At 47.1% G+C, this 27,093-nt stretch overlaps 6 protein-coding genes across 14 annotated transcripts in view; 3 read left to right on the forward strand and 3 right to left on the reverse strand.

The window, feature by feature from the left end:
• The window catches only part of LOC117147269 (protein sidekick), a 62,597-nt gene extending 51,727 nt beyond the window's left edge, over positions 1–10,870 (forward strand). For 3 of the 8 annotated variants that reach the window (XM_033314094.1, XM_033314099.1, XM_033314095.1), the window contains 8 exons: positions 1,816–2,247; positions 3,066–3,263; positions 3,886–7,119; positions 7,186–7,467; positions 7,632–7,655; positions 7,877–8,197; positions 8,264–8,598; positions 8,759–10,870. In XM_033314094.1, coding sequence (XP_033169985.1) covers positions 1,816–2,247; positions 3,066–3,263; positions 3,886–7,119; positions 7,186–7,467; positions 7,632–7,655; positions 7,877–8,197; positions 8,264–8,598; positions 8,759–9,001 — 5,069 coding nt within the window. In that variant the 3' untranslated portion in view covers positions 9,002–10,870. The remainder of the gene's footprint in view (positions 1–1,815; positions 2,248–3,065; positions 3,264–3,885; positions 7,120–7,185; positions 7,468–7,631; positions 7,656–7,876; positions 8,198–8,263; positions 8,599–8,758) is intronic. The other 5 variants (XM_033314097.1, XM_033314100.1, XM_033314098.1 and 2 more) reach the window with 3 other exon arrangements.
• A 135-nt stretch (positions 10,871–11,005) lies between these two features.
• Positions 11,006–12,835, reverse strand: LOC117147272 (mucin-5AC). Its single transcript, XM_033314103.1, has 3 exons — positions 12,525–12,835; positions 12,145–12,206; positions 11,006–12,086 (listed from the first exon to the last, which is right to left on the reverse strand). The coding sequence occupies exons 1-3, from the start codon at positions 12,540–12,542 to the stop codon at positions 11,201–11,203; spliced, it is 966 nt and encodes a 321-aa protein (XP_033169994.1). The 5' UTR covers positions 12,543–12,835; the 3' UTR covers positions 11,006–11,200.
• Positions 12,083–20,203, forward strand: LOC117147273 (mitochondrial 2-oxodicarboxylate carrier). 2 transcript variants are annotated; one of them, XM_033314106.1, is made up of 3 exons: positions 12,083–12,103; positions 12,166–12,227; positions 19,296–20,203. In XM_033314106.1, the coding sequence occupies exon 3, from the start codon at positions 19,332–19,334 to the stop codon at positions 20,043–20,045; it is 714 nt and encodes a 237-aa protein (XP_033169997.1). In that variant the 5' UTR covers positions 12,083–12,103; positions 12,166–12,227; positions 19,296–19,331; the 3' UTR covers positions 20,046–20,203. The 2 variants fall into 2 exon arrangements, with proteins under 2 accessions (XP_033169997.1, XP_033169995.1); XM_033314104.1 differs by lacking the exons at positions 12,083–12,103; positions 12,166–12,227 and adding an exon at positions 17,547–17,988.
• LOC117147271 lies at positions 13,512–15,086 on the reverse strand. The gene is made up of 2 exons (XM_033314102.1): positions 13,685–15,086; positions 13,512–13,608 (listed from the first exon to the last, which is right to left on the reverse strand). The coding sequence occupies exons 1-2, from the start codon at positions 15,016–15,018 to the stop codon at positions 13,512–13,514; spliced, it is 1,431 nt and encodes a 476-aa protein (XP_033169993.1). The 5' UTR covers positions 15,019–15,086.
• Positions 20,204–21,057: 854 nt separating the features above from the next.
• Positions 21,058–23,220, forward strand: LOC117146889 (transcription initiation factor TFIID subunit 4). Its single transcript, XM_033313488.1, has 3 exons — positions 21,058–21,167; positions 21,238–22,011; positions 22,176–23,220. The coding sequence occupies exons 2-3, from the start codon at positions 21,282–21,284 to the stop codon at positions 22,862–22,864; spliced, it is 1,419 nt and encodes a 472-aa protein (XP_033169379.1). The 5' UTR covers positions 21,058–21,167; positions 21,238–21,281; the 3' UTR covers positions 22,865–23,220.
• A 1,012-nt stretch (positions 23,221–24,232) lies between these two features.
• Positions 24,233–26,827, reverse strand: LOC117146891 (60S ribosomal protein L22). The gene is made up of 3 exons (XM_033313489.1): positions 26,724–26,827; positions 25,942–26,559; positions 24,233–24,592 (listed from the first exon to the last, which is right to left on the reverse strand). The coding sequence occupies exons 1-3, from the start codon at positions 26,733–26,735 to the stop codon at positions 24,326–24,328; spliced, it is 897 nt and encodes a 298-aa protein (XP_033169380.1). The 5' UTR covers positions 26,736–26,827; the 3' UTR covers positions 24,233–24,325.
• Between the last annotated feature and the right edge of the window lie 266 nt (positions 26,828–27,093).

Consider the following 27,093-nt stretch of genomic DNA (forward strand, 5'->3'; position numbering starts at 1 on the left):
CTACCTTTTGTCCGCTCCCGCGGCTTTTTTTTTACCGTGTACGAGTATGTGTTGAAATGAACCTAGCATCGCAACAAATCAACTAAATTGTTCGGTCCAATAATAAGAATGTATGTCATCAAAGCCGCAGCAGCCACAGCAATAACAAGGAATAATAATAATGCCAACAACCAAAGCGATGCCTACAGCAATGCAGCTACAGCGATGGGCTGGTCCCAATTAACTGCTCCCTCCTGGACAGCGCCAAATGCTTTTGGATAATACGGCGAAGCCCAGCCCTTCACTTCCACACATGTTCCTGTGCTAACTGGGCCTATGGCTTTGCCTTTGCGCTGGAGCACCAGCCAAGCCAGAATGGCTAAAAGCTTGGAATGATTTTTTGAGCGTTTGTGCTGCCTTCTGCTTTCCGCCACTGCCTGCCCTCTGTCCATTGTGTTGTTTGTGTAATTAAAGTTGATTTGCACATGCAATATTTTGGGTCCCGCGCCACCAAGTTTGTTGTGCGTATTTTGTGTGTTTTGGGCCCGTGTGCGTGTGTGTGTGTGGTCCTAAAAGGCAGCATCAATGTGCGGCTAATTGGCGGAATGCCGGAATGCGGCCAGCGGACTCCGTGGACTGTGGCCACCGCGCTGATGGCAGATTTCTATCACCCCTTTAACCACCCAAGAGTCGCCATCTGGCTTTATTTGTTGCATAAAGCAGGGCTCCCAATTCGGACAAGGAAACAAGAATAAAAGACATGGAGAAGTCCGTCATAGGTTTAAAATGAATACACTCTCCAGAAGAGAAATGTGTGATTACCACCTTGTGGCGCCCACGGGTGGGCCAAATGTTAATTGAATCGACTGAGACAACACATACGTAATTTAGAAATTGCTATAATTCTTTTGGAAAATCATTATTCGAAAGCCAATGGCTTTGGACATATGGCATAATACACGGCGCTTAGGGTATAGACCCAGGTTCGTATGGGGCTCTCTGCTCCTGACATTCAGAGCAGTTTATCTCGTCCCATATGGGGGGCAAACAGAACGAGCCCAACAACTATAACACCATCGACGGAACCACCATACAGTACCAGCTGCAGTCTAGCAGCAGTGCCAGTAGAACCAACAATGCCTGGGCCACGGGGCGCGTTGAACTTTTGATGCATGCGGGCCAGCTAGTGACTGAAAAGGGCTAAAAAAGAAATACTCGGCGAGAGCAAAGAGAAGGGAACAAAAAACATAAAATAAATAAAATCAAAGGAGAGAAACCTACAAAAAGGCACTAAAGTCGGGGCAAGGCCAGCAATTGTGAGCTCGAAACAACGCGATACCCTCTAATACCAATGAGTTGGGGATACAATCTGGCGGAACCACTGTTCACTAAATAAATAATTATTTACTCGTTTCTATTCAGGACAAATAAGAACTCACCAATACTAAACTAATACCATTACCTCAGCTGTTGTTAAAAGATTTTTAAGCCCAGTAGGTGCACCCAATAGTAGGCAAAATGCGGGGCATTGGATATTCGGTCATCGCGTGGAAGTTGTGTGGTGTTTAAACTTAATTTTCCCCATCTTTTGGGATCCAGGATTCTCTCCGGATTCAGGGATAAGCCAAAGAAGGGGGGGGGGGAGTCAGTTGAATAACGAAGAAGAGGTCGGTGCCGGTGGGAGGTCAATAAAAGTGGGCGGGGCTGTCGCGACGTGTCATTTGCCACACAACTTGCGGTCGTTTAATCTGCATTGCCGTGTTGTTAATGTGTTCCATCCCTCTTGCTGGCCAGGACTTGCACTTACTTTTTTCCCGGTTTCCTCTTTTTCCGCAGTGCGGACGCAAATCATCCAACCGCCTGTGGACACAACGGTGCTACTTGGCTTAACGGCCACCCTGCAGTGCAAGGTGTCCAGTGATCCCAGTGTTCCGTACAACATCGACTGGTATCGCGAGGGTCAGTCGTCGACGCCCATCAGTAATTCGCAGCGCATTGGTGTCCAGGCGGACGGTCAACTGGAGATCCAGGCGGTGCGGGCGAGCGACGTCGGGAGTTATGCCTGTGTGGTCACTTCTCCCGGGGGAAACGAGACGCGGGCTGCCCGCCTCAGCGTCATCGAACTTCCGTTCCCACCCAGCAATGTGAAGGTGGAACGACTACCGGAACCGCAACAGCGCAGCATCAACGTGTCCTGGACTCCGGGATTCGATGGCAACAGTCCAATATCCAAATTTATTATCCAGCGACGTGAGGTCTCCGAATTAGGTAAGTTTCGTTGGATACTTTTATCTTTATTTTTTCGGTAGCGTAGCGTTTGTTGGTTGCGTTGGTTGTGGTTAGTATTGGATTTATGATTTATAAGGCGAAGAGGTTGAGGTAGTACACACGGTTGCCATTTATAAACCAAGCCTTTGACAAAAAAGGTATCCACGTCATTTTATAGGAAAGAAGTCTCAAACTGTGTAACAATTTTTAAAAAATTTCCATCCACTAATTCGAAACAGTTAATGTTTAGAAAAGCAAGTAATATAGAGCACAAGACAAGACTGAAAACATTCAATTACTTACAACCTGTATAGACTAATAAGTGGCAACCGCTTATTAAGCGTAATCTCATGGGGAACCACAAGCCACAAACCTGATTTAGGAACTCATTACAGACAACACAAAGGAAGCCAAGATTTTGATCTGTTTATTTCTGTTCTCTCTTTTCTTCCATTGACTTTGTTTTGAACACCACCAATAACTGGAACAACCGAAACTTTATGAACTGTAAATTGATTTCACATGTATTTTATACTGTGTTTATCTATGAAAACTTTTGCAAATAATCGTTGTATAATTTTGTTGATTTGCACCTTGTTTTGACCGCGTTCACATCAACATCAACAACAACATCACCACATGGAACTCGCTGTAATCTACTCACTTTTAACCAAACATAAATGCCACTTGTAATACACCCACTAAATTGCCCACCAATGATGCCATAACACCAATCGCACTTATACCATTCACACTCACAACTCACCCGCTGCACCATAATCCTCGCCTGCTGTTTTCCAAACACATTAACATCACAGAAAAATTCGTAGGTCCAGTTCCAGACCCTCTGCTCAACTGGATTACCGAGCTGAGCAATGTCTCGGCGGACCAACGTTGGATCCTGCTCGAGAACCTCAAGGCGGCCACCGTTTATCAGTTTAGGGTTAGTGCTGTCAATCGGGTGGGCGAGGGTTCGCCATCAGAACCCAGTAACGTCGTCGAGCTGCCCCAGGAAGGTGAGTACCACACAGTTCCCCCAAGTGATCCCAGGTTTTCGATCCGCATTTTGTGCATCTCGTACTAGTGTCGTAACCTTTTTGAGTTGATTTTGTTTGTGAATGTTGTGACTATGAAAAATGTATATTATGATATAATTTTTAAATTGAATCTATGCATTCAAAAGTCTTCGTTTTAGCATCCCTGTAAAAATTGGTTAGTTTGTAAAACTGCAGGAGGTAAAGTTCTCGTTAACAAGTGTTGTGTTTTCAATTTCGTTTCATAAAATTTGATTTTATTTGAAATGGTTATATATACATATTTAGTGCCCGTATAAACCATGTATAGTGTACAAAACTAATGCTGAATACCCTGTATACGTATTGTACTTTTACCTGCTATCGTTGTCATCACGAACATGAAATTTCAAATCGCCGTTGGTCGCCCGCCTGCGCGTAGAGTTTCCGCTTCACCGAGGTATATACAAAATTCACGCCCCTTTAAGCCCCTCACACAAATCACATACACAGCTAAACAAACAATTAAAAACACAGAGAGAACTACGGACTCTCCTTTAAGTGGACCAAAGCGCTTTGAAGAATTTTGCTCTAATACATGAATATTTCAATACCCCAACTCTAGCTCCTTCGGGTCCACCGGTGGGATTTGTTGGATCCGCCCGCTCGATGTCAGAGATCATCACGCAATGGCAGCCACCGTTGGAGGAGCATCGCAATGGCCAGATCCTGGGATACATTCTCCGGTACCGCCTATTCGGTTACAACAATGTGCCTTGGTCCTACCAGAATATTACAAACGAAGCGCAGCGCAACTTCCTGATTCAAGAACTGATCACCTGGAAGGATTACATCGTGCAGATCGCAGCATATAACAACATGGGCGTGGGTGTCTACACCGAGGGCTCCAAAATTAAAACCAAGGAAGGAGTCCCAGAAGCACCCCCCACGAATGTAAAAGTAGAAGCTATCAACTCGACGGCAGCCAGGTGCCGGTGGACTCCACCCAATCCGCAGCAGATTAATGGCATCAACCAGGGCTATAAGATCCAGGCATGGCAACGTCGGTTGATAGATGGCGAGTGGAGGGACATTGAACGACGCATGAAAACAGTGCCCCCTAGTCTGATTGATCCACTGGCGGAACAGACAGCTATCCTCGGAGGACTTGAAAAGTTTACCGAGTACAATATCAGTGTGCTATGCTTCACGGACCCTGGCGATGGTGTGGCCAGTATTCAAGTGGCAGTGATGACCATGGATGACGTACCCGACGAGGTGACCGGATTGCATTTCGATGACGTCTCCGATAGATCCGTTAAAGTTCTCTGGGCGCCACCGCGCGCTTCGAACGGTATCTTAACGGGCTATACGGTTCGCTACCAAGTCAAGGATCGCCCGGATACCCTGAAATCCTTTAATCTGACAGCGGATGATACAGAGTTGACGGTGAACCAATTGCAGGCCACCACGCACTATTGGTTTGAGATTTTCGCGTGGACGCGTGTGGGCAGTGGAATTCCGAAAACAGCCACCATTCAGTCCGGCGTAGAACCAGTTCTCCCACATGCACCCACTGCTCTGGCATTATCCAATATCGAAGCATTCTCTGTTGTTCTGCAGTTCACTCCGGGCTTTGATGGCAACTCCAGCATTACCAAATGGAAAGTGGAGGGACAAACGGCCAGAAATATGACTTGGTTTACCATTTGCGAGATAAATGATCCCGATGCAGAGACCTTGACCGTCACTGGCTTGGTGCCGTTTACCCAGTACAGGCTGAGATTGAGTGCTAGTAATGTGGTTGGCAGCTCGAAGCCCTCGGAGGCAACCAAGGATTTCCAGACGATTCAAGCCAGGCCCAAACATCCACCGTTCAACGTAACCGTGCGGGCAATGAGTGCTCAACAACTGCGGGTTCGCTGGATTCCACTGCAACAAACCGAATGGTATGGAAATCCCCGGGGCTATAATATATCCTACAAGCAGCTGGTCAAAACTCCCGGGACCATTAAATACGTACCCCGGTCAGTGGTGATCGAAGATCACACAGCCAACTCCCACGTGTTAGATAGTCTGGAGGAGTGGACACTGTATGAGGTGAAAATGAATGCCTGCAACGATGTGGGATGTTCAAAAGAGAGTGACACTGCCGTGGAGAGAACTCGCGAAGCTGTTCCTAGCTATGGACCCCTGGATGTCCAGGCGAATGCCACATCATCCACCACAGTGGTTGTGCAATGGGGTGAGGTGCCCCGACAACACAGGAATGGTCAGATAGATGGCTACAAGGTGTTTTATGCCGCCGCAGATCGGGGACAACAGGTGCTGCACAAGACGATACCCAATAATGCCACATTTACCACTACCTTGACGGAACTGAAAAAATACGTGGTTTACCATGTTCAGGTTCTGGCCTACACCAGATTGGGTAATGGTGCTCTAAGCACTCCACCCATTAGAGTTCAGACCTTTGAGGATACCCCTGGAGTGCCATCGAACGTTAGTTTTCCCGATGTCTCCTTGACCATGGCTCGCATAATTTGGGATGTGCCTGTGGATCCTAATGGCAAGATCTTGGCTTATCAGGTCACGTACACATTAAATGGTAGTGCCATGCTGAACTACAGTCGAGAGTTTCCGCCTTCCGATCGAACATTCCGGGCGACAGAATTACTTCCCGGAAAGTATTACAGCTTTAGTTGTACGGCTCAAACGCGACTGGGATGGGGAAAAATAGCTACTGCTCTCGTGTACACTACCAACAACAGGGAGAGACCTCAGGCACCTTCGGTTCCGCAAATATCACGCAGTCAGATTCAGGCCCATCAAATCACCTTCAGTTGGACACCAGGAAGAGATGGCTTTGCGCCACTACGCTACTACACAGTGGAAATGCGTGAAAACGAGGGCAGGTGGCAACCACTTCCAGAAAGGGTGGATCCATCTCTTAGTTCCTTTACAGCAGTTGGTCTGAGACCCTATATGACATATCAATTCCGCATACAGGCCACCAATGACCTGGGACCGTCCGCTTTTAGTCGAGAAAGTGTTATCGTGAGAACTTTACCCGCTGCTCCGGCAGTGGGAGTTGGAGGTCTCAAGGTAGTTCCCATAACCACAACTTCGGTGAGGGTGCAGTGGAGTGCTCTGGAGACTGCATTGTGGAATGGTGATGCCTCAACTGGTGGCTACAGGATTTTATATCAACAACTCTCCGATTTCCCCACCGCCCTGCAGTCTACACCCAAAACGGATGTGCACGGCATCAATGAGAACAGTGTTGTTCTGTCGGATCTTCAACAGGATCGCAACTATGAAATTGTGGTGCTACCATTTAATTCCCAGGGCCCTGGGCCAGCCACACCCCCCGCAGCGGTCTATGTTGGCGAAGCGGTGCCGACTGGGGAACCGAGAGCCGTAGATGCAGCACCCATTTCCAGCACGGAAGTGCGATTACTGTGGAAGCCACCAAAGCAGAGCATGCAGAATGGAGATATTTTAGGATATAAGATCTACTACCTGGTCACTTATTCACCGCAAGCGTTGGAACCAGGTCGCAAATGGGAGGAGGAAATCGAGGTTGTTTCGGCCACTGCAACTTCCCACAGTCTCGTGTTCCTTGATAAGTTCACCGAGTATCGAATCCAACTGCTGGCCTTCAATCCGGCGGGAGATGGACCACGATCCGCCCCAATTACCGTGAAAACACTGCCAGGAGTGCCAAGTGCTCCACTTCACCTTAGATTTTCAGATATCACCATGCAGAGCTTGGAGGTTACCTGGGATCCACCGAAGTTCCTCAACGGTGAGATCTTGGGGTACTTGGTTACCTACGAAACCACCGAGGAGAATGAAAGTAGGTTGCAATATTCATATCTGACTGTCATCATGTGTCTTACTCTCTTTCTTTGTAATCCCACAGAGTTCAGCAAGCAAGTGAAACAAAAGGTATCTAATACAACACTGCGTGTTCAAAATCTCGAGGAAGAGGTCACCTATACATTCACTGTCCGTGCTCAAACGTCCGTCGATTACGGTCCGGGTATAAGTGAGAATGTGACAACAGGGCCTCAAGATGGATCCCCAGTTGCGCCGCGTGATCTCATCCTGACCAAGACGCTATCCAGCGTAGAAATGCATTGGATAAATGGTCCTTCCGGGAGGGGACCCATTCTGGGCTATCTTATCGAGGCGAAGAAGCGAGGTAAGTCGGGGTTTTCTGCTTGGAATTGTAGGACTGGTTTTGGACTTGCACTTACTAAATGATCTCTCCGCATATCTCTCCTATTTTGCATTCAATGCCTCTTTGGTGTCTTGGTTCTAAATGACAAATTCTTTCCCAAATACTCTTTTGAAATACTTACGTAGAAAAAGGAGAGCCGTCATTTGTTTGTAAGTATATCTGTCCCGTAGAAATTAGAATGTAAGCTAATGTACATATCGTATGTCTCAACATTTTTAAAGTAGTCTCATTTTGTCTCATTTAAAAAAATGCCTATTTCTTTCAAAGATTAACTATTTATTTTCATCTTTTGAGACCCGTAACAAAATATGCTATATGTATTTTTGTATTTTGAGCTCTTAACATAACTTTTATCTTCTGTGAACTATAGACGACTCGCGGTGGACAAAAATCGAGCAGACCAGAAAGGGCATGATGCAGGATTTTACGGTCAGCTATCACATACTGATGCCCTCCACTGCGTACACATTCCGTGTGATTGCGTATAACCGTTACGGCATTTCGTTCCCCGTGTACTCCAAGGACTCGATCCTGACGCCCTCCAAACTCCATCTCGAATATGGTTACCTGCAGCACAAGCCCTTTTATCGGCAAACCTGGTTTATGGTTTCGCTGGCGGCGACCTCGATTGTGATCATCGTGATGGTTATTGCTGTGTTGTGTGTCAAGAGCAAGAGCTACAAATATAAACGTAATTATTCAGTATTTTATTTAAAATTAAATTCGGCTTAGTTAGCTAAAACGTTTTCACTTGCAGAGGAGGCACAAAAGACTCTCGAGGAATCTATGGCCATGTCAATTGACGAGCGACAAGAGTTGGCTCTGGAGTTGTATCGCTCTCGCCACGGAGTTGGAACTGGTACCCTGAACAGTGTAGGCACTCTGCGAAGCGGAACCCTGGGGACTCTGGGCAGAAAGTCTACAAGTCGACCGCCGCCGGGCGTCCATCTCGGCAAGAGTCCGCCACGCCCATCGCCCGCCTCGGTGGCGTATCACAGCGACGAGGAGAGCTTGAAGTGCTACGACGAAAATCCGGACGACAGCAGCGTGACCGAGAAGCCCTCGGAGGTGAGCAGCTCGGAGGCATCGCAGGTGAGTTGGCGGAAAAACAGTGGCCAAGGGGCGTATTTGGGTTGACCAATGTTTATGTTCAAGTTCATTATTGGAGAGAAAACATGATGAGTACATGTGTTCCCCTCATGCATTTATGTTTCTATAAGGGCAATTTGAAAAGTATGATTTCATTTTCTAGCACTCGGAGAGCGAAAATGAGAGCGTGCGCAGCGACCCCCACTCCTTTGTGAATCACTATGCCAACGTGAATGACTCACTGCGACAGTCGTGGAAGAAGACCAAGCCGGTGCGAAACTACTCCAGCTACACCGATTCGGAGCCGGAGGGCAGTGCAGTGATGAGCCTCAATGGTGGCCAGATTATCGTCAATAATATGGCCAGGTCGAGGGCACCACTGCCCGGCTTCTCGTCATTCGTCTGACAATCAACTGAGTTCTAAGATCTAAGCACCAGTAGCAACGGCACCGTCATCCGCGAAACCTTCGTCTAGGCTGAGAACGAGGAGGGTCTGGAGAAGGAACCCGGAGCTGGGGGGTTGGCTGGGGCCACTCGAACCCGTTGGAGGACGACACCCACACCCACATATCAGACAGGCCCTCCTGCCCTCAGCCCCTCCAGCTCCACGACGATACGCTGCTACAGGGATATACATATTACTTAATACCAGACATTCAGTAAGATTATCTTGTATGCTTTTAGTTTGAGTTCTTAAATATGTGCTTTTTACGTTGGGTTGTGCACTTGCGCGTCTTAATGTTTTCCGTTTAACTAAAAATGTTTTTATGCCCAGTACTCCCTATACTCGAAAAACGTATAAATATGACCAACAGGGCAAGTATCGCAGGCATTAATTGAAGTAATATTTTTGAATATGCATAACCTAGTGTAAGAAGCACATTATTTTCAGCGCCAGTTTCCCAGCATGACTGCTCCTATATTATAGTATTTATTTTTGGATGTACAGTGTGAGTGCGATGCTGCCTGCCACGCCTCCAGAGGTGGCATTTATGGAATAGGGCGCGAAAAATCGAATCCAAATCCTGTGATAAAACGATTTCCTCGTGCCCTAATAAGTTTTTCAAATGAATTCCAAGTGTGTTCAGCGCGTGGCAGGTAGTCTGGTCTTTTAAGTGACTGTGAGTGTGAGTGACGTACGCGCTTCGTCTGCGCAATCTCATTATATATAAAATGACAAAAGGTTATGTTTTATGTTTATTTTTTTGTGCGAGAAAAGCTAGAAAATCTACAAGTATGAAGACAAGGACACAACACCGATGCAATCGGTGGGCTAAGAAATGAAGAAAACGAGTTGATGAAACACGCGAAAAAAATAATACGCAGTAAACGAAAATCTTTCTCTTATAAGAAAAGATAAGTGTATTTTTTTTGGAAAGGCATCGGAGAAAGGCTATAGCCATGATCATGAGAAGAATATCTAAGGAATATGGCTTTGGATATATTGATAGGCCATATTATTGCAATTTCCCTACCACATAAGTCCACAAACGCAAGCAAAAGTAACACAAAGCAAACAAACAAACGAGCAAACATGCAAGCATTCAAAAGCTGCATAGCACACAAAGAATCGAAGAATCGATTCGGTCAGAGCGCATGCGTAGCAGATTTAGCATTAAGTACGATCTTCTAGAGGTAAGATGCATTTTTTTTGTTAGTTGGGGGCCAGTCTCTACGGAGAGACTTCGCCCTGATACTCTAGCTCGTAATTTTCGATTGTTTAATCCCCGACGCTTAGAGGTAATTGTACTCGTGTTTGTATTTGAACGCGGTTTATATTTATGACTATATTTATATATCGATGTATACATGTATATCTAAAAACTTAAACGACTGATTATATATTTTCCCCTGATTAATTGTATACTTAACTCCTTTTTTGTAAACCTACGCATTAACTACGCTAAGACCACTTTTGCACTTTGGCGCCCGTTGAAATGAAAACGGAGTGGAAAACTTTCTGCGTTTTCCCCAAATCGCAAGCTAATTTCAACTTCAAAGACTCGAAGCACAAGTTCATCTAGTTAAGTAAATGTATTTGTAATTGTTGAATTGATGATTAAAGGATAGTTCTCCACTAATTGAGAGGCACGTTTGATGTGGAGGAGCTTTGGAGATGAAAAAGGTGGAGCTTAGGGATCTTCGCTCGTTGCTAGTTGAAATTCGTGCAGCAAGCGCAAAGTATTAAAATATTGATAAATACAATTTAAATGTGTAAATTTAATTGATCGAGCATCCGAATATGAATCAATAAAAGAACATGAAATCCATGGAATCCCATTATCGGCGTTATTTTTTGCAATACCTTACTCCAATTAAGATTACTTACTTTCTTACAAGCTCTCGATATTTATTGCTACATTTATTTAATATTTTCTTTATTATTATATTTATTAAATATTGAAAAAAAAAATATTTTCAGCAGACGCTTACTTTTATGTGCTGTAGTATCCCTGAATTGGCATTCTTACTAATATTATTTTTAATCGTTTTTTCATTTGTTTTTAATATTTGTTTTAAGATCTCTAGGGCACCCCTTTAGTGACAAGTCAGTCGTGGATTGGCCTTTGTACATGGAAGGCTGTTGCTGCACCATCCAATTGAACTAGATAGGACTGTCTGAAGTTATATCCTGTCCTTCTGTCTGCGCCTTGGTGGCACCGTCTTCCAGACCGTGACTCTGGCTCTGGCCCTGCTCCTGTTCCTGCCCCTGTTCATCATCCTCGTCCTCTTCCTCTCCCTCATTATCTGTCTCGCCATCAGCTTCCGCTTCCAATTCCTGTCCCTCGATGTGACGTGCCGCCGGCTGGGACACGAACGATGTGGAGGAAGTGGACAGCTGCGGAGGCAATGTGGACGCTGTCGAGGATGCCACGAAACTGGGCATACTGACGGGGCACATGCAGGGAACAAATTGGATGCGACTGTTACTGGAGACCCCTTGCTCCGATACTACAGTCTGCTGCTGCGGCTGATAGTTGAAGTAGTCCGGATATGGATATTGGGGCCTGGCGTTGTAGAGGTTGCTTACCCGGCGATTGTACGCGGGATATTCACCGAAGCGCAGCAAGCTGGACGTGGATCCTTCGGAGAAACTACTACTGGTGGACTGGGGCGGAGGTGGTACTGGTGGTGGGGTTGTGCTGGTGGTAGTAGTACTAGCTTTTGTTGTTGGTGCCGGAGTGGTGGTTGTGGTGGTGGTCGTAGTTGTGGTCGTTGGCGCGGGTGTGGTGCTGGTGGTCCGAGAGCTACTCGGCGCGTTGTTCAACTCCGCCGGAGCAGTCACTTCTTGCCTGGAAACAGAGTCATGTCGTCTGGCAGCAGCGTAACTGGTCATCCCATATGGATCGTACTGAGCACCAGGCAGCAAAGGCGTCTGAGCAGCTCCAAATCCATAGAACGCAGGAGCCAATGGCTGATAAGTGTATGTGCGGAAATAGGTGAGCGGAATTTGCTGGAGAATTTGGCCGCCACTCGGTTCCCTGGTTTCCCTATGGATACGATGCAGGTGAGATTTAATTGGGCAATTCGGCAGCTTAATTTACTTACGTTGTTGTCTTTGGCCACCAGAAAGCGTTGGACAGTCGGGAACCTGCCAGGATAAGAGTAATCTAACGGGAAAAGGAGAATGGGTGAGTTTTTTAATTCCTTATTAAATGCCATTGGCTAGGTATTACAATCCAAAAATAATATTGGTTTAAAAGTCAAAGTTAGATTTACTCAAATTGTTTAGAATCATATGTTCATATATTGTACTATCTTCGTCCATAAAATTATTTTTTCAAAATTGACCATGAACATATTTATTGCATTTATCACCGATAACATTCACTTGTATATAAAAAAAATTTTAAAATAATTTTTAAGATTAAACATTTAATCTTGTATTAAAATTTCGATGTAGGCAAGTAAATCCTTTTTTCACATACCACAAAACTTAGCCTCATAGCTATGTGCAAAATACGATTTTATGAGGAAATTTCCCTTTATCCTTGGGAAGGAATGAACAAATTTATGAAGGATTGAGCAAACTTAAATAAACCACTCGCGTGCGCAGTCGCCTTTGTTCTAAGCCCAAAAAGAGTGACGGTCCGAGCTTTTATAGCCCAAAACAGATTGGAAAATCGGTTGGGATCGATTGTGTGGCCCATGGCAATGCTGGTCAGAACAGAAACGCCGACATGGAGCAGGTTTTTCCCCAGTCAAGAAAACGGGGGAATGGGGAGCTCTGAGTTCGGAGTGAGAAGTGGGGACCCCTTGTAGAACAACGAGAAAATTAATTGCAGTCTGCAAAGCGAAAACTAAGCTGGGAAATCTATAATAATAATGACGGGGCGAACAACCTGGAGAGGTACATCATTGATAAAGTGGTTGAATGAATGATGGATCCACCGACGTGGAAAGGAGGGCTGCGTTTTTGAAAGAGCCGCATCTATTCCATTGGCCATAAACATTTGTTGATGACTTTTCTTCTTTGCCCTGCCTTGCTTTTTAACACATTCAAATTTTGTTTTCCTTTCTTATTTTCCGTGTATTGGATTCTGGAATTTGGGTCAGGCAATGGCTTTAGCTCACCCGTCCGATTCGCACGTTGGGTTATGCAACTATAGGTCGCTCAATAAAGTGGTCCCTATTATTCACTTTCCAATTTACGACCGCCTTTTCAGAGCTCGGGATCTCTTTTGACCCCAAACATGAATGACTGCCCTTTATCGGTCGTAAAACGGTTCCACCAGGCAACAATCTAGGCATTATAATCTAAATTGTCTCATGGCTTTTTCTGAAGGCTTTATTTATGGATAGAGGCGTTAATGATCATTTCGGAGCACTGTGTTCTGTAATCTCTTGGGTGTCTTCTTTGTCACCCCAAAAACTATTCTTGATAGTTATCAGTTATTAACATCTAATTATTTGTACTATCTCCGAGGTCTAAAGCCGTTCTCTATGTACTTGGATGTGTAGTATTTGGTCTGATTGTCTGTTCCATGTGATCGATGGTATGGTCCCTTGTAGCTGAAATTCAAGAGGGATAAAATAAGTAAAAAATATAAATTGAATATTTAAGAGGAAGCAGCGACTCTCAACTAACCGTGAATTCAGTATAAACCAGGTACTAGGCTCTCTTTCCAAGGAGCTTCTTGCCGAGCGATCGCTTTTCTCTAGTAGATTCTTGGATGGATTCTGTGTTTTGGGCTGGAGCAGTTTACCCAGGGTATATACTGGAAATGCATAGTACTTATTTTTGAGGGCATATCGAGAGCTATGTCGCAATGGTGTTGGCGGCGTAGTGGGACTCAGAGTTTCGATGGTTGGTCGTTCCAGACTCTCATCGATGTAGACGATCTGGAAGGGCTCACTGCTGCTGGCGGTAGACGTTTCTGTTGGCTCGGGAGGTAGTTCCACCTCTGTTTCGGCTTCCTGTGATGTTAGCCAGTCTTGTTCATCGAGCTCCTCTTCCACACCATCGCTTAGATCTCCCAACTCCTTCTGCTCCTCCGGCTCCACTTCCTCACTGGAGTGATGCCGATGATTGTCGTTGTGACCAGTATATCGTCGCAGGACTGTCTGCCATTGCATCACATCTTGAGGGGAATGAAAGGCCTCATATTGCTTGGCCTTCTTTCTCTTTCGCTTTCCCAGCGTTAGCATTCCCTCGATTCTGGGCAGCTGTGTCTCGTAGGGTAATGGCATGGGCGTGGTGGAGGTGGTGGGTGCTTGAGTGGATGTGCTAGTTAGGGTTGGATCACTGATGGCCTCTTGCGCATAAAAGGGAATTAAAGTCAGGTTCTTGATCTCCCGTTGTCCTGGGAAGCGGAATCGCTCTACAATCGGTTTTGGACGAAACATGGGGGTCGATGGTGGATAGAGAACTTGGCCTGGAACTGGTTCCTGCATGGGATAACGCCTCCTGCTTAGCATGGTGTTGAGAATCAGTTCTCCCCTGGTTCCATTGTACACGAAAACGGGGTAGTTGCCCATACCCAGTTGCAGGGAATTCTCCCCGGGCCCATTATCGAAAACGGGCAGCTGGCGACGTTCTCCCCGCCGCTGGCTTCTGGTTTTTTGAACGGGTTGTACGTACCGATGGGGCAGCTGGAGACGGTGGGGCATCATAAAGCGTCGCTTAGGCAAGGAGGGCAGTATTGGGGGCGGCGCAGAAGGAGCATCCCGATCGTCATGTCTAACAAGAAAAGTAATGGAGCCGGATTCCTCCTCCTGACCACCACCTCTTCCCTGCCTTCTGACCATCAGCGCAGCAGGAATCCTAGTGGTGGTTTCATAGTCGGCTTCTGGGCGATTCTGTCTGTGCCTTTTGGCTAGCCCATCCTCCAGGATCCAAAGTGGACGATGCTCGCCCGCCAAATAACTTTGTCCCCAGACAGCTCTAGTCCAAAGAGAAACAATAATCCAAGGCACCTCCATTTAGTACGACATGTGACTGTGAAATGGTCAGCTAGCCACTCCAAATCCGTCACTTTATAGTGTTGATGTTGGGCTCTTGGAATCGGGTTGCGCCGATTGTGTAACTAACTTTCGTTTTGGGCGAAAATCGCACAACTCGTTCTGAGTGGGCCACTAAGTAAGCCGAGCATGTTGTGGGTCACTTAATGTAGGTCCAAAATATAATCAAGTACTATGTACATAATAATATAATAACATACTAACATAATATAATAATATAATATAATAATATTTACAAAATCTTTAAGCATTATGGCGTTAGGCGGAAGGAACACGCTTTTACTCTAGGAGGAACGGGAAAAGGCATCTCAATAGTCTGATCACTTGTCAAGCCCTTGAGAGTCTGGTTAGACAGCTGCCAGCTGGGCTTCAGCATCAATGGAGCCAGCTATTTTCCATCTCCACCATCATGTCCTATCAGCTGTCAAAACTGGCATTAATCAAAACACTCTTAGCCGATTCCCATTGTTGTGGCGGCCTGCATGCTCCGGGTCTCGGAAAGAGCATCGCAGTGGAAGTGCTTTTTCGGGTATTCTTCTCGGCTAGCAGAGAAGACCTTGCCTTCGCGGGGCTCCACACGGATAAAAATGCTAAGGATCAAGTGAAATTATATTGGAGATATCTGAACGCTTTCGGTGTTACGAAAAATACAAATTTCCCGAATATCGAAATTCGTTTTGATAATATCATATCAATTTTTTTCCCGTGCAGAGCTCAGTTTTTGTTTTGACCGTTGCCTATTCTGGGCCAACTTGTTCTTGTTTCTCAAGGGCCACAAGTGTGCAACAAGTGGAACATTCTGAGTAAGAAACGGGGTTAATAGCCTTTGCCGAACGGACAGCTGCAGGCGGTCGTGAGTTCTCACTTTGGAGCTGCAGCCGTCTTAAAATGAAAATGGGAAATGGAAAAATGATTGATTAGCCGCGTATATCGCGGCTTTGATCGATCAATCGGCGCTTGCATGTGGCATTCTACATGTTGCGCCTGTAAAACTAGTACTAATTGCGGTCGGAGAGAAGCTTTGTTTTCGAGGCGGTGAGGGTACCCTATAAGAACTGTGTGTGATCTCCAGCCGGGTGGAAAGGCGAGAAGTTTTCCGGGCGTAGTGAATCGAAAATAGTTTTTCGATCGATCCATTCATGATGATCCTGCTTGCGTGACTTGAAAGCATTATTGGGTCAGAGTTGGGGCAGTTTCCAGTACGATTTCTGGCCTGGATTAATTCGCTTTTAATGGCCTCTACAATTTTGAAATTTTTTCTCGTATGTTATAAATTCCACACATCCCCGGTCTATCCACCCAGGCTGTACATCACGCCAACTCGTGCCCATAATTAACAGTCAGAAATATTTGGACAATCATAAAAAAGCAGACAGACAAAGCCACAGACGCAGAGGAAAACCATCTAAATCACAAAGATTTGGAGACGGGAGAATTATTTTTGACACCGGCAATTTGTTCTATCAGTTTCGGCATAGAATGCATTTTATGTAAATGAAAGTTGTCCTCAATCTGGAGGTCGTATCTTGTATCTCTGATTGATGTACGGTGTGCCGTGAGCTATGAACAATAAACCAATCAAGAGGCACAAGATGTCAAACGATTTGTTTGTCCATTGTGAGGCTCCTTCTCTTTGGAGCGCATTTAACATAGGCGAGGGACATCATTAATGTGATGCACAGGTAACAACCTAATGGTTGTGCTAGAGTCTCTAGTTTGGTTTTACCGTAGCTATGTAAGTTCGTTTCTATTTAAACCATAAAATCCCTTCTCTGAGTCTGCAAACATGGGCTTAGCACAGCTGCCATTAAATAGTACATGTTCTACTTGGCACAAGTGGACACTGAGAAATACTATTTAGCCACAATGTTAAGTATTGGAATCTTTCAGCAATATATGTATGTATTTTCCGGCCCTTCCGACTCGTAGCGTCTACGAACCGTTTTCAATTCTAGTGCCAAATGCAAGTACAATTTCGGAGAAACATCTGATGAATATTGAACGATAGAGAACCCGATTGAATCTTACAGAGGTGGTCAAAAGTATTTACACAACGAGCTTTTTTTTCAATTGTCAACTAATTGAAAAAAAAGCTCGTTGTGTAAATACTTTTGACCACCTCTGTAGGCTGAAAAGAGCTTTGTTTATTGTATCCCATTTTTTGAGCTTTCTGCTGGCTGAGATCGCAAATCTGCAAAGGCGAGCACGCACGAGGCAAAGCTCCTACACGATCTCACGATCTGAACGAGCAAACTCAGCTATGGAGTCTTTCCAGCACGCGTGGCTCTCTGGGACTCGTAATCCCATTCAATACATAACCAGCGAAAGCTTAGCCGCGTCCCCCGGTTCGGCCCCTCCCTCACTGCACTGGAAATAAATAGTACTGTAGAGTGACTGACTTTACTCAATGCCACTACTACACCGCCAATACTGCTTACAGATTTTATAATCAACGAGAAAGAAAGAACTTTTTCTTAACATCGAATTGATATAAATGCTTTTTTTCAGTGTGGCTTTTTCTTCTGGAACACAAGCAGCTGCCTCAACCTCGAGCTCAGTGCGAATTGCGTTCTCGAAGCGAGCGGTGGCGGTTGTGGCGGTTGTTGACCCGTAGTGTTCTAGCTGTGCCCAATTTTTTTTCGCCTGACGTACCCGTCGCAATCGGCTCTGACTGAAGTTCCAGCACTCGATTGTTCTGGGCAGCAGTTTTCCAGTGTGGGTGGGGTGCTTGGATCCAGTAGTAGCAGTAGCGTCGCAAGGATGGCCGGACAGCAGAACGATATTTCGCACGCCAAGCGCGCCGCCTTTCAGGTTTTAGCCGGCGGCTCGGCCGGATTCCTGGAGGTCTGCATCATGCAACCACTCGATGTAGTCAAGACCCGCATCCAGATCCAGGCCACTCCGGCGCCGAATGCCGCTGCTCTTGGTGAGGTGAGTGTTCAGAGAGGCAAATAAGTTTGCCAGATAGTTGCGAATGCTATGAAGTTAAAAACAAACCAAAACTGACACGCCCGAAATTATAAATTAGGCTCAATTAGCTTATGTATGTACATATGTGTGTTCTATTCACACATGGTCGTATTTCTATACCTCATGGAATTATTTTAAATCCTATTGCCTTGCATCAAATGACACACACACACACAATCTAAGTGAGGTGGGTTCCTCTATAGCTGGTAATCACAACAAGATCTTAAGCGGTTACCACAAAGATATAGACAAATGGTATCTATTTCTTCGTCCATCAGCTGTGGCTTGTTTTTGTTTTCTTTTGCGCTGGGGCCTTCTTTTTGGATAAGGGCAAAGCAAGGTCGCAGACAAGTTCTCTCCAATTTCTCTATTGTGAGCTGGCTCCCTCTGTGTTTGCATTTCTCTTGCGAAGGAAAGGGGCGAACCACCATCCACATTTATCAGCAGTCGAAGCAAATCGCCGCTCTCTCGTAATAAGCTTATCAGTCGAGTGAAGAACATATTTACGTACATATATATATATAAATACATGACAGGCCATACATACATCCCCAATCGCCATCAAAATTATGCGCCGATAGCAGACACTCGGCACGTGTGAGGGATACTAACGTGGGGCTAGCTGCAGGGAGCCTAGTTACAACTTCATTTCGGTTGTTTTAGCTGCTAAGCTAGACCAGCTCCACAACCTATCTAATCTGGATTTCGGGTGTTGGCTGCTGCTTTCGGAGATCTTTGGGCTTTGTGCTTAGAACACCTTAAGATAAGACAAAGAATCATTTTTGGGAAAATGTATATGGTGGCTCAAAGAAATTACCAAACAAGAGGAAAGAAGGAAAGATCTAGTGCTACCCAGTTGTGGGACGATACACGATTCCTAAAAACATTTGGTGTGAAGACCCCAGCAAAATAATATCACAAAACATTTTCATTTTCTTCTGCATCTTCTGGTCGTCGCGACATGATGATTTAGCAAATTTACGAGTACAAATGAAAGCAAATAGTCGAAGAAAGTGTCGGAAGGGGGTGGTGGGGGATGGGGGGACTAGCTGGCGACAAGAGGGAAAATAGCACAAAGTGGAACAAAGCACACAGTTAACACACTTCCAGTTTTGCGAACACAAATAAATACTTGCAGTCCAGTGGAGACTTGAGTGGTTTCGAGTAGGTGTTGTGCCAATCAGTGTTTTTAATATTAGTAGTAAATAACTTATGATGGTCATATATTCCACTTATATTTATCTTCTGCATATATTCCCAATTTCTAGCTGCACTACAATGGCGTCTTCGATTGCTTCGCCAAGATGTACCGCCACGAGGGCATCTCCTCCTACTGGAAGGGCATTATGCCGCCAATCCTGGCCGAGACGCCCAAGCGGGCCATCAAGTTCCTGGTGTTTGAGCAGACGAAGCCGCTCTTTCAATTCGGCTCGCCTACTCCCACGCCGCTAACCTTTTCTCTGGCTGGACTGACAGCCGGCACACTGGAGGCCATCGCCGTGAATCCCTTCGAGGTGGTCAAGGTGGCGCAGCAGGCTGATCGCCAGAAAAAGATGCTCAGCACATTCGCCGTAGCCAAGGGTATCATACAGCGGGACGGATTGGGCTTCAGCGGCCTCAACAAGGGCATCACCGCCACCATGGGACGCAATGGAGTCTTCAACATGGTGTACTTCGGGTTCTACCACAGCGTGAAGAACGTGGTGCCCGAGTACAAGGAGAGCCATTTGGAGTTTCTGCGCAAGGTGGCCATCGGCTTCCTGGCCGGCACTCTGGCCTGCTTCGTCAACATCCCCTTCGACGTGGCCAAGTCACGCATCCAGGGACCGCAACCAGTCCCCGGACAGATAAAATACCGAGGAACCTTCAGCTCCATGGGCATCGTCTACCGCGAGGAAGGATTCCGGGCGCTGTACAAAGGACTCGTTCCGAAGATTATGCGTTTGGGCCCAGGTGGAGCTATTCTTCTGCTGGTCTTCGAGTACTCTTACGATTACCTGCTGCACAACTACTCCTAGTCCTTAAATCCTCAAGTGGCAAGCGCCTAATTTGTTTTTTTTTATTATATACTATTTAGTTAGTCTATTAGTCGCGATCAAAGCAATGTAAATGTAAAAATTTTTAATGGTATTTTTACTTTGTGTTTAAAATAAATAATCAATGATATTTTTAGAAATTATTTTAATTTACCATATATAAACTTAAAATGTATATTTATGCTGCAGCAGACGGAATAACGATCTTTCTCGTGCAATCAAATTGCAAAAGTTTTTGATATACGGCACCAGGCGCGCAAAAAGATTACCGCATGCCAAACAGTCAGCTGATCAGTCTAATAAGCGCTTTCATAGTGATGCCCGCGTGCCTCTTAATTTCGGCACCCCCACCCATGTAATACAGGGGACTTTCGTGCCTATCGTGACACGAACATCAAGAACAACTAGGCTGCTCATCACTGGTGTGCGCTCCGTTCCGAAGTAACGGTTGTGCTGTTTTCCTATTGAGTAATTGGTAGCTGGAAAGATCGAAAGGGCTGCCAGCTTGCTAGAGATTCTGTTGGCCTAGTGGCTGGGAACCGAAAGTTGTCACTTGACTGGGAAAAATGTTGCCTGGCCTCATCAGAAATTTGTGAATTCTCAGTGGCAAAACACCAGGCGAACAAAAATTTCCGTACGTGGCAGGCTGACATGGTGTTGCTGCTGACTGGAAAGGCGCATAGGGCAGTCATCCTGAAAGATCTAACGGTTTTTCCCCATCGCTGGCTTCCTATTGGTGGAATGGGGTGACTGGAAAACGTATGTCCCCGCCATCTTGAAAAGGATAATCTGTTTTACTTAAATTTGACCGGTCGTCTGGCACTTGCTACGGTTTCTATTCGCCTGGTGTCTGAAACCAGGGAACTTGGCAATTGGACACTGAAAAATGCTGTCGCTTTGCAGCCCGAAAATGCCGTGGACGGTGCATGTATTCGCTAAATGTCTAGTGAAGACACATACCGGCTAGTATTTTGCACCTTCTCCAGCCTGGTCACACAACAAAAAGTGAAATCAAATAACAGTTTTTACCAATTAAAAAACTTGTTTTGCGGACAAGCTACGCAAGCAGCTGAAAACGATCAGAAGCATCCAAAACGGGTTTCGGTAATTAGCATGCACATCAGTGACCGATGATCTGCGCTTGACGTATTTGCCGTGTTTGACATTTCTGCAGTCTCGTCTCCACTCGTCTAAGGGTGAAGCACTAATCCGGATCACATGATGGCCTCCAGCGGTGGCGCCTGTTCCCATTTCGCCTTTGTGGCCTGGGCGGTGTTTGCCTTGTTATTGACGCACGGCGGCGACAATGTTGTGGACGCCCGGCGTAACCAGGGCAACCAGCGGAAGACCTCCTCCTCGTCCAGCTCCTCCAACTACGGTCACGTGACGCAGCCCAGCTACAACACAAATGGCCACGCCGCCGGCAACTCTCATGCAGATGTCGCCAAACTGAGTTACCCCAACTACAACTCGCAGCCGAATCGACCAATGGCCGCGGGATCATCAGGGTCCCCAGGCTCCGCCCCTCAACCAGGTTGGAATGTGCCGCAGGGTCCGCCGCCCGCCTACTCCGCTTCCAACCCCGCCGGAGGAGCACGACCTAACATGCACGAGCCGCCGCCAGCCTACCATGCCCCCAACTACGGAGCAGCTCCTCCCAACTATGGAGCCGCCACCGGATCGAATGTCCATCAGCCGCAGTATTCGGGAGTGCCAGCTGGAGCCACCTACTACCCGGCTGCAGGACACGGCAATGGCTATTCCCCCAATATCCCCGCTGGAGCTACGTACTACCCGTCCGCCGGCCATGTCCCCATGGGCGGTGGCTATCACCCAGCTGCTGCTCCGCCCCCGGGGGCCACCTACTACCAGGCGGGATCTGCTTTGCCGCCCGGAGCTACCTATTATTCTGCACCACCACAACAGTCCTCCTCTGGCTTGGGCTTCGGTAAGATAACTAAGAGACGTCTAACACGCAGTGTATCACGATCCCCTGCTCCAATCTTCTGTTGCTGAGTCATGTTTGCTTTAGGTGCTCACCTAAATCGTGTTCACGCTTGTTGTTTTAGTCACACACCTGTTTTTGAGCTTCAATGTTTAATTTCTTCGCAGGAACTGGACTGCTTGCTGGCGGCTTGGGCGGTGCTCTGCTGGGTCACGCCCTCACGCCCTCGGGTGGCAGTTCCTCCTCGCAGCCGGTTGCCGCAGCTCCAGCTGCTGGTCAGGATCGCATAATCATCATTAACAACGGCGTGCCAGTGAATGCCAGCGATGGCACCACTGTGATAAACGCAGCAGGTGTGGCTGCTGCTCCGGGAGCAGTTCCAGTGGCCCCAGTTCCCCCTTCCAACGCGACCCAAGATGCCCAACAGCCAGCCGTACCCATGGCACCAATTCCCGCAATGCCCTTTAATCCAGAGACCTCCAACATGACCGCACCGGACGCAGCTGCACCCCCACCGCCTGGCGGCATTATTTGTGTGCCCACAAAGGTAAACGAAACGGATCCGGCTGACAGCACCAAGATGATAGAGGTGGAGAAGATTGCCTGCTACCCGGCACCCCCGCCACCAGCTGCTTCCGCCGGCGAGGGTCCAGCACCACTGGCGCCCATGGCCGCTGATCAACCAGGATCGCAGCAGGTGCAGCAAGTGCAGCAGGCGCAGGATGTCGCTCCTCCAATCCAGGCATCCGTTCGCTCCCACACCGGCGGAGCTCGGGCCTTGGAAGGATTGACCATGCGGAGCCTTCTGCTCGTCCTTATGAGCGGAATGGTGGCCAAGTGGCTCGCTGGCTTCTAGAGACCATGCTTCTGGAACGTTCCACTGTGCACCAACTCAATTACCCTACTACCTACTGTACCTTCCTCCCCAGCTGTTGTGGCCTTGGCGCGCATGGTTTATTTGCGCTGGCCAACATCTATAATTCCAGGCGCTAATTGGACAAAAACTCTTGAATTATGCCGTACCATCTCCGACTACAGTATTCGTGCATAAACAAGCTGGCTTCCCAGTTCGGCTTCCCCATAAATAGTCCCCCTTTTCCAATTTGGCCTTCAATTGTGATTGTTATACTGATCCCGGACCCATCCCAGTGTGCTCGAAATCAAAGCAAACGCTCGAATATCTCGGCAACTACATACATACATATATATATATACAGAGGTGGTCAAAAGTATTTACACAACGAGCTTTTTTTTCAATTGTCAACTAATTGAAAAAAAAGCTCGTTGTGTAAATACTTTTGACCACCTCTGTATTTATATAGCCCTATGTGCAAACCCAACTCAAAAGCCTTCTGAAGAAAGACAACCTGAATGTAAGTTCCCACTAAAAGTGTGTATTTTTCTAGACTTGTTAGCGTAATTGTTGCTTGTTTTTGTATTGCTGTGAGCAAACGTATTTGTTGCACTCCCCAATTGTTGAATAAAATAAAAGCTTTCGCCTACACCCACAGCACCCGCCACGTATGAGTTTCATTTCGCCTGGCCGGTGCCCACGATGCACACGCCTAAACGGAATGGGAAGCTGACTAGTTAATGGTTCGCTTGCATAACGATGAGCACACCAGTGGTTCGGACTATTCTAGACCCCATGCTTTCGTAACCACAGACGGACTAACGTACTGCGCTTTGCAGCTAGTTAAATTTGTAAACTCTCGGATGCCCTGAAAGTAGGCAGCTGACAAGAGCACCCATCCACACATCTTTATTAATGGTCTATAGACTTCTAATTCGATTGGATACAATTTACCTGACTGGCTTTACATAAATATACTGTCCGTCTTTCTAAGTTATAAGTAGTGTTCACTAAGTGCATGACAAGATACTATAAACAATTAAATGATGCACATAGTATTCATCACTCTTTCAACAAAGAGCAGCAACCGATCACGTAAAAAAGCGAGACGGGGATATCGGATTTGTTGGCGAAATGTCTAAATATATGACTACATTACATGCCCACAACTAAATGTCTTTAAAGGCAAAGCTTTTTCAATGGTTTTACCCGAATCTTTTCAAGCGAAATAAATCGCCATTGAATAGGCTCTTTCTTCCAGATGGATTTGTACTACCAATAAAAATGACTTGGGGTCGTAAGGTTCACACACAATTGTTTTATTGAGGCTAGCCCGAAGTTTTCTTTTTTTCATGAGTTCACATCTTGCTGTTAGCTTATAAAAACACGCCGCTTGAAGACGTGAAATGTATAATAAAAACCAATGTAAACCTAGTGATTCCACTGAATGGATCGGCTACATCTTTACTCGGCATCGTCGTCCTCATCGTCGTTGGAGCTGATTCTGAAGTAGCGCAGCTCGTACGAGTCCTTTTCGTTGGCCACCACGCGGATCCAGTCGCGCAGGCTGTTCTTCTTCAGGTACTTCTTGGTCAAGTACTTAAGGTATGCCTTGGAGAAGTGCACGTCGGAGCTGACAATGAGCTTCAGCTTGGAGCGCTCGAAGGTGACGTTGTTGCCCAGGTTGTTCACCTTGCCGTTGACCTTAAGGCGGGCCTTGATGTACTTCTCCTGCGGGCGGAATAGAGAGGGTATTCCTGGTTAGTTCAGCTTGGACTGGGCTGGATCTTTGGGGCAGCTCCTGCTAGCGGTAAGCTGGGCTAAATGTCTCTTTCTTTGTTAAGGCTAAGAGTCGAGTGTGTAGAACAGAGAGCCCAAATAAAGAAGAGTGACCAATTTTTTGCTCTGCCACTGAGTACACTGCCATCAGAGCGACGCATAAAGCTCACTCTCTGACGGCAAATCGGCGTGGCCTGTAAAATAGATTTATCTAGGTGATAGATGACCAATGAAGGGGGTCATGGAACCAATAGGTGCGGTTCTGATCGAACGGCGTGCCAGTAAAGGAAACTCCTTAAGGGGTTTTCCAGTCAATTGACTTAGTCGAAAGCATGCGACCATGTACCTTTCCCCCAGTGGTTCCTTTACCCGTTTGTGAATGCAGCATTAGATTGTAGTTACCTGATCCTGTGACGTAGGCGACACTTGAACTAGTCAGCGCCCTGCTGAGACGCGCGTTTAGCGCACTCGTTTTGCCCACTAGCGGGTACTTAGTCGGTTGGCTTATCACTTGGCATTTGAAAGAAACACCTAATGCTAACTGCTACTAGTAGGGAAAACCTGCAGTGCCACGAAAAAGCGGGCACTGTGAGCAGGGCGCACTATGAATTTTGGCCTGAGGCGCCACGGATGTGGTCGCACTCAACCCAGGGCCCACCACGTGGCGGTACACATAGCACGGCTTGACGCTGTTCACAGACGGTTGCACCACTGGCCAGTGCCAGGTCACTGGCGGTCAGTGGCTACCCCGTTGTGCAGTGCCCAGAGCCCCTTGACTACAAGCGCGATTGGGAGGCGCTGCGAAGAAACGCGTGTGCCCGCATGAGGCAGCGAAAAATTCGACTTGGTTTAAGACGGAACGGACACCTACTACCCTTCCTATGACTATCTTCTACATTTAGCGTTGTTCCAGAAGTTGTTAACCGCCGGCGGCACGGGAAAGTCCGCTGGCAGTTTATCGCCAAATGGAGTGAGTTCACTATAACCACACTTTTTATCCAGAGCCCCTGGTTAACTTGGAGGGCAGTGGAAAGCTTGGTGAGGTAAGACTATACTGATTTCGATGGTCATCTGGTTAATGCGTTCAGATGTTTTGGGAGAAATAGATTGTTCTTATGGACTGCCGTCCAGACGTGTCTTGGATGTTTTCAAATGGTGGAGATCCACTTTTACCATAGAAAGTGAACAATACTAATGGGCAATACATCCCCCATAACATCTTGAAAGCAACGACAGATTGTAACCAGTGCTTGATACTGAGCGGTGAGATTTGTGATCATCTGTGTACCCCAGGTACTTACGAAGTCGGCCACATCCATGATGCTATCCTCAGCAATGTTGGTGCAGTCGATGGTGAAGCGCAGCGATACCTTCTTCTTCTTCTGTCCCTTGCCACGCAGCACGTTCTTCTTGACTACCTTGCTGGGAGCTGGGGCAGCCTTGGCCTTCGGCTTAGGCGCAGGCTTAGCGACAGCAGGAGCAGCTGCAGCCGGAGCGGGAGCAGCAGCAGCCGGGGCTGCGGCCTTAGCGGGAGCAGCCTTCTTTGCTGGGGGAGCGGCAGCAGGAGTGGAGGCAGCCTTCTTGGCCGGAGCAGCCTTGGCGGCAGCCGGAGCAGCGGCAGCCTTGGCGTCCTTCTTGGGAGCCGCAGCGGGAGCCTTCTTTCCGGCATCCTTGGCAGCGGCGGTGGGCTTGGCAGCTGCGGGCTTAGCTGCCGCGGGCTTGGCAGCAGCGGCGGCTGCCTTCACATCCTTGGCCGCCTCCGGCGCCTTCTTCACGTTCTTGGCCGCGGCGGCTGCGGGCTTGGCGGCCTCAGCCTTCGGCTTCTCCACCTTGCCCTTGGCGGCGGCGGCTGCGGGAGCGGCCTTCTTCTCCGCTGGCTTGGCAGCAGCGGTCTTGGTATCACCCTTGTTGGTCTTGGCCTGCACGCCCACCGAAAAAAAAGCAACAAAAATCACACACGCATTCGACAAATGAAATATTTCGCTGCTGGCCACCGCCCAGGGCATTGCGCTGCAGAGTTACACAACTTGGAGCTCCCGGGCGCCGGTAGCCAGTCGCGAAACTCATATTTCGGAGCACTTACGGTAGGAGCCATCTTGTCAGTTGAAAACCACGAGGAAAAAGAACAGAAAGCGGAAGCGACGGCAAGAAGAAGAGATGGCTGGTGTGGCCGCAGCGCGTCAACGCCGTATTCCGAAAAGCCACACTGCAAATGCATCCCTGGGTTTGGGACTCCGCTGCCCCGTAGTCGCGTTCCAATCCCAGCGTTCAGCAAAAAAACAGATTCCTTAAGAGGAATACTCTGCTTAAAAAATGATGATTTCTCATTATTCAGACAGCCTTTCGTACAGCGAATACTAAAACCTATGTATGGTCAATATGCGAACAAGATGTCTATGCCGCAGCAACGCTAACGTGCCTTGAAATGCGCTTGAAAGTAAAAGCCATCATAA

The sequence above is a fragment of the Drosophila mauritiana genome, chromosome X (genome assembly GCF_004382145.1).
Source record: "Drosophila mauritiana strain mau12 chromosome X, ASM438214v1, whole genome shotgun sequence".
In the NCBI taxonomy this organism is placed as follows: Eukaryota; Metazoa; Arthropoda; class Insecta; order Diptera; family Drosophilidae; genus Drosophila; species Drosophila mauritiana.

What these genes read in the sequence shown, in the direction of transcription:
- LOC117147272 (XM_033314103.1), bottom strand. An exon ending in TGGTGGCCAAAGACAACAAC is followed by an intron (nt 12,087 to 12,144) that starts GTAAGTAAATTA and finishes TCGTATCCATAG; the next exon opens with GGAAACCAGGGAACCGAGTG.
- LOC117147271 (XM_033314102.1), bottom strand. Translation starts at nt 15,018, where the DNA reads ATGGAGGTGCCTTGGATTATTGTTTCTCTTTGGACTAGAGCTGTCTGG. An exon ending in TGGTTTATACTGAATTCACG is followed by an intron (nt 13,609 to 13,684) that starts GTTAGTTGAGAG and finishes CTTGAATTTCAG; the next exon opens with CTACAAGGGACCATACCATC.
- LOC117147273 (XM_033314104.1), top strand. Translation starts at nt 17,818, where the DNA reads ATGGCCGGACAGCAGAACGATATTTCGCACGCCAAGCGCGCCGCCTTT. An exon ending in ATGCCGCTGCTCTTGGTGAG is followed by an intron (nt 17,989 to 19,295) that starts GTGAGTGTTCAG and finishes CCCAATTTCTAG; the next exon opens with CTGCACTACAATGGCGTCTT.
- LOC117146889 (XM_033313488.1), top strand. Translation starts at nt 21,282, where the DNA reads ATGATGGCCTCCAGCGGTGGCGCCTGTTCCCATTTCGCCTTTGTGGCC. An exon ending in CTCCTCTGGCTTGGGCTTCG is followed by an intron (nt 22,012 to 22,175) that starts GTAAGATAACTA and finishes ATTTCTTCGCAG; the next exon opens with GAACTGGACTGCTTGCTGGC.
- LOC117146891 (XM_033313489.1), bottom strand. An exon ending in TCATGGATGTGGCCGACTTC is followed by an intron (nt 24,593 to 25,941) that starts GTAAGTACCTGG and finishes TTCCGCCCGCAG; the next exon opens with GAGAAGTACATCAAGGCCCG.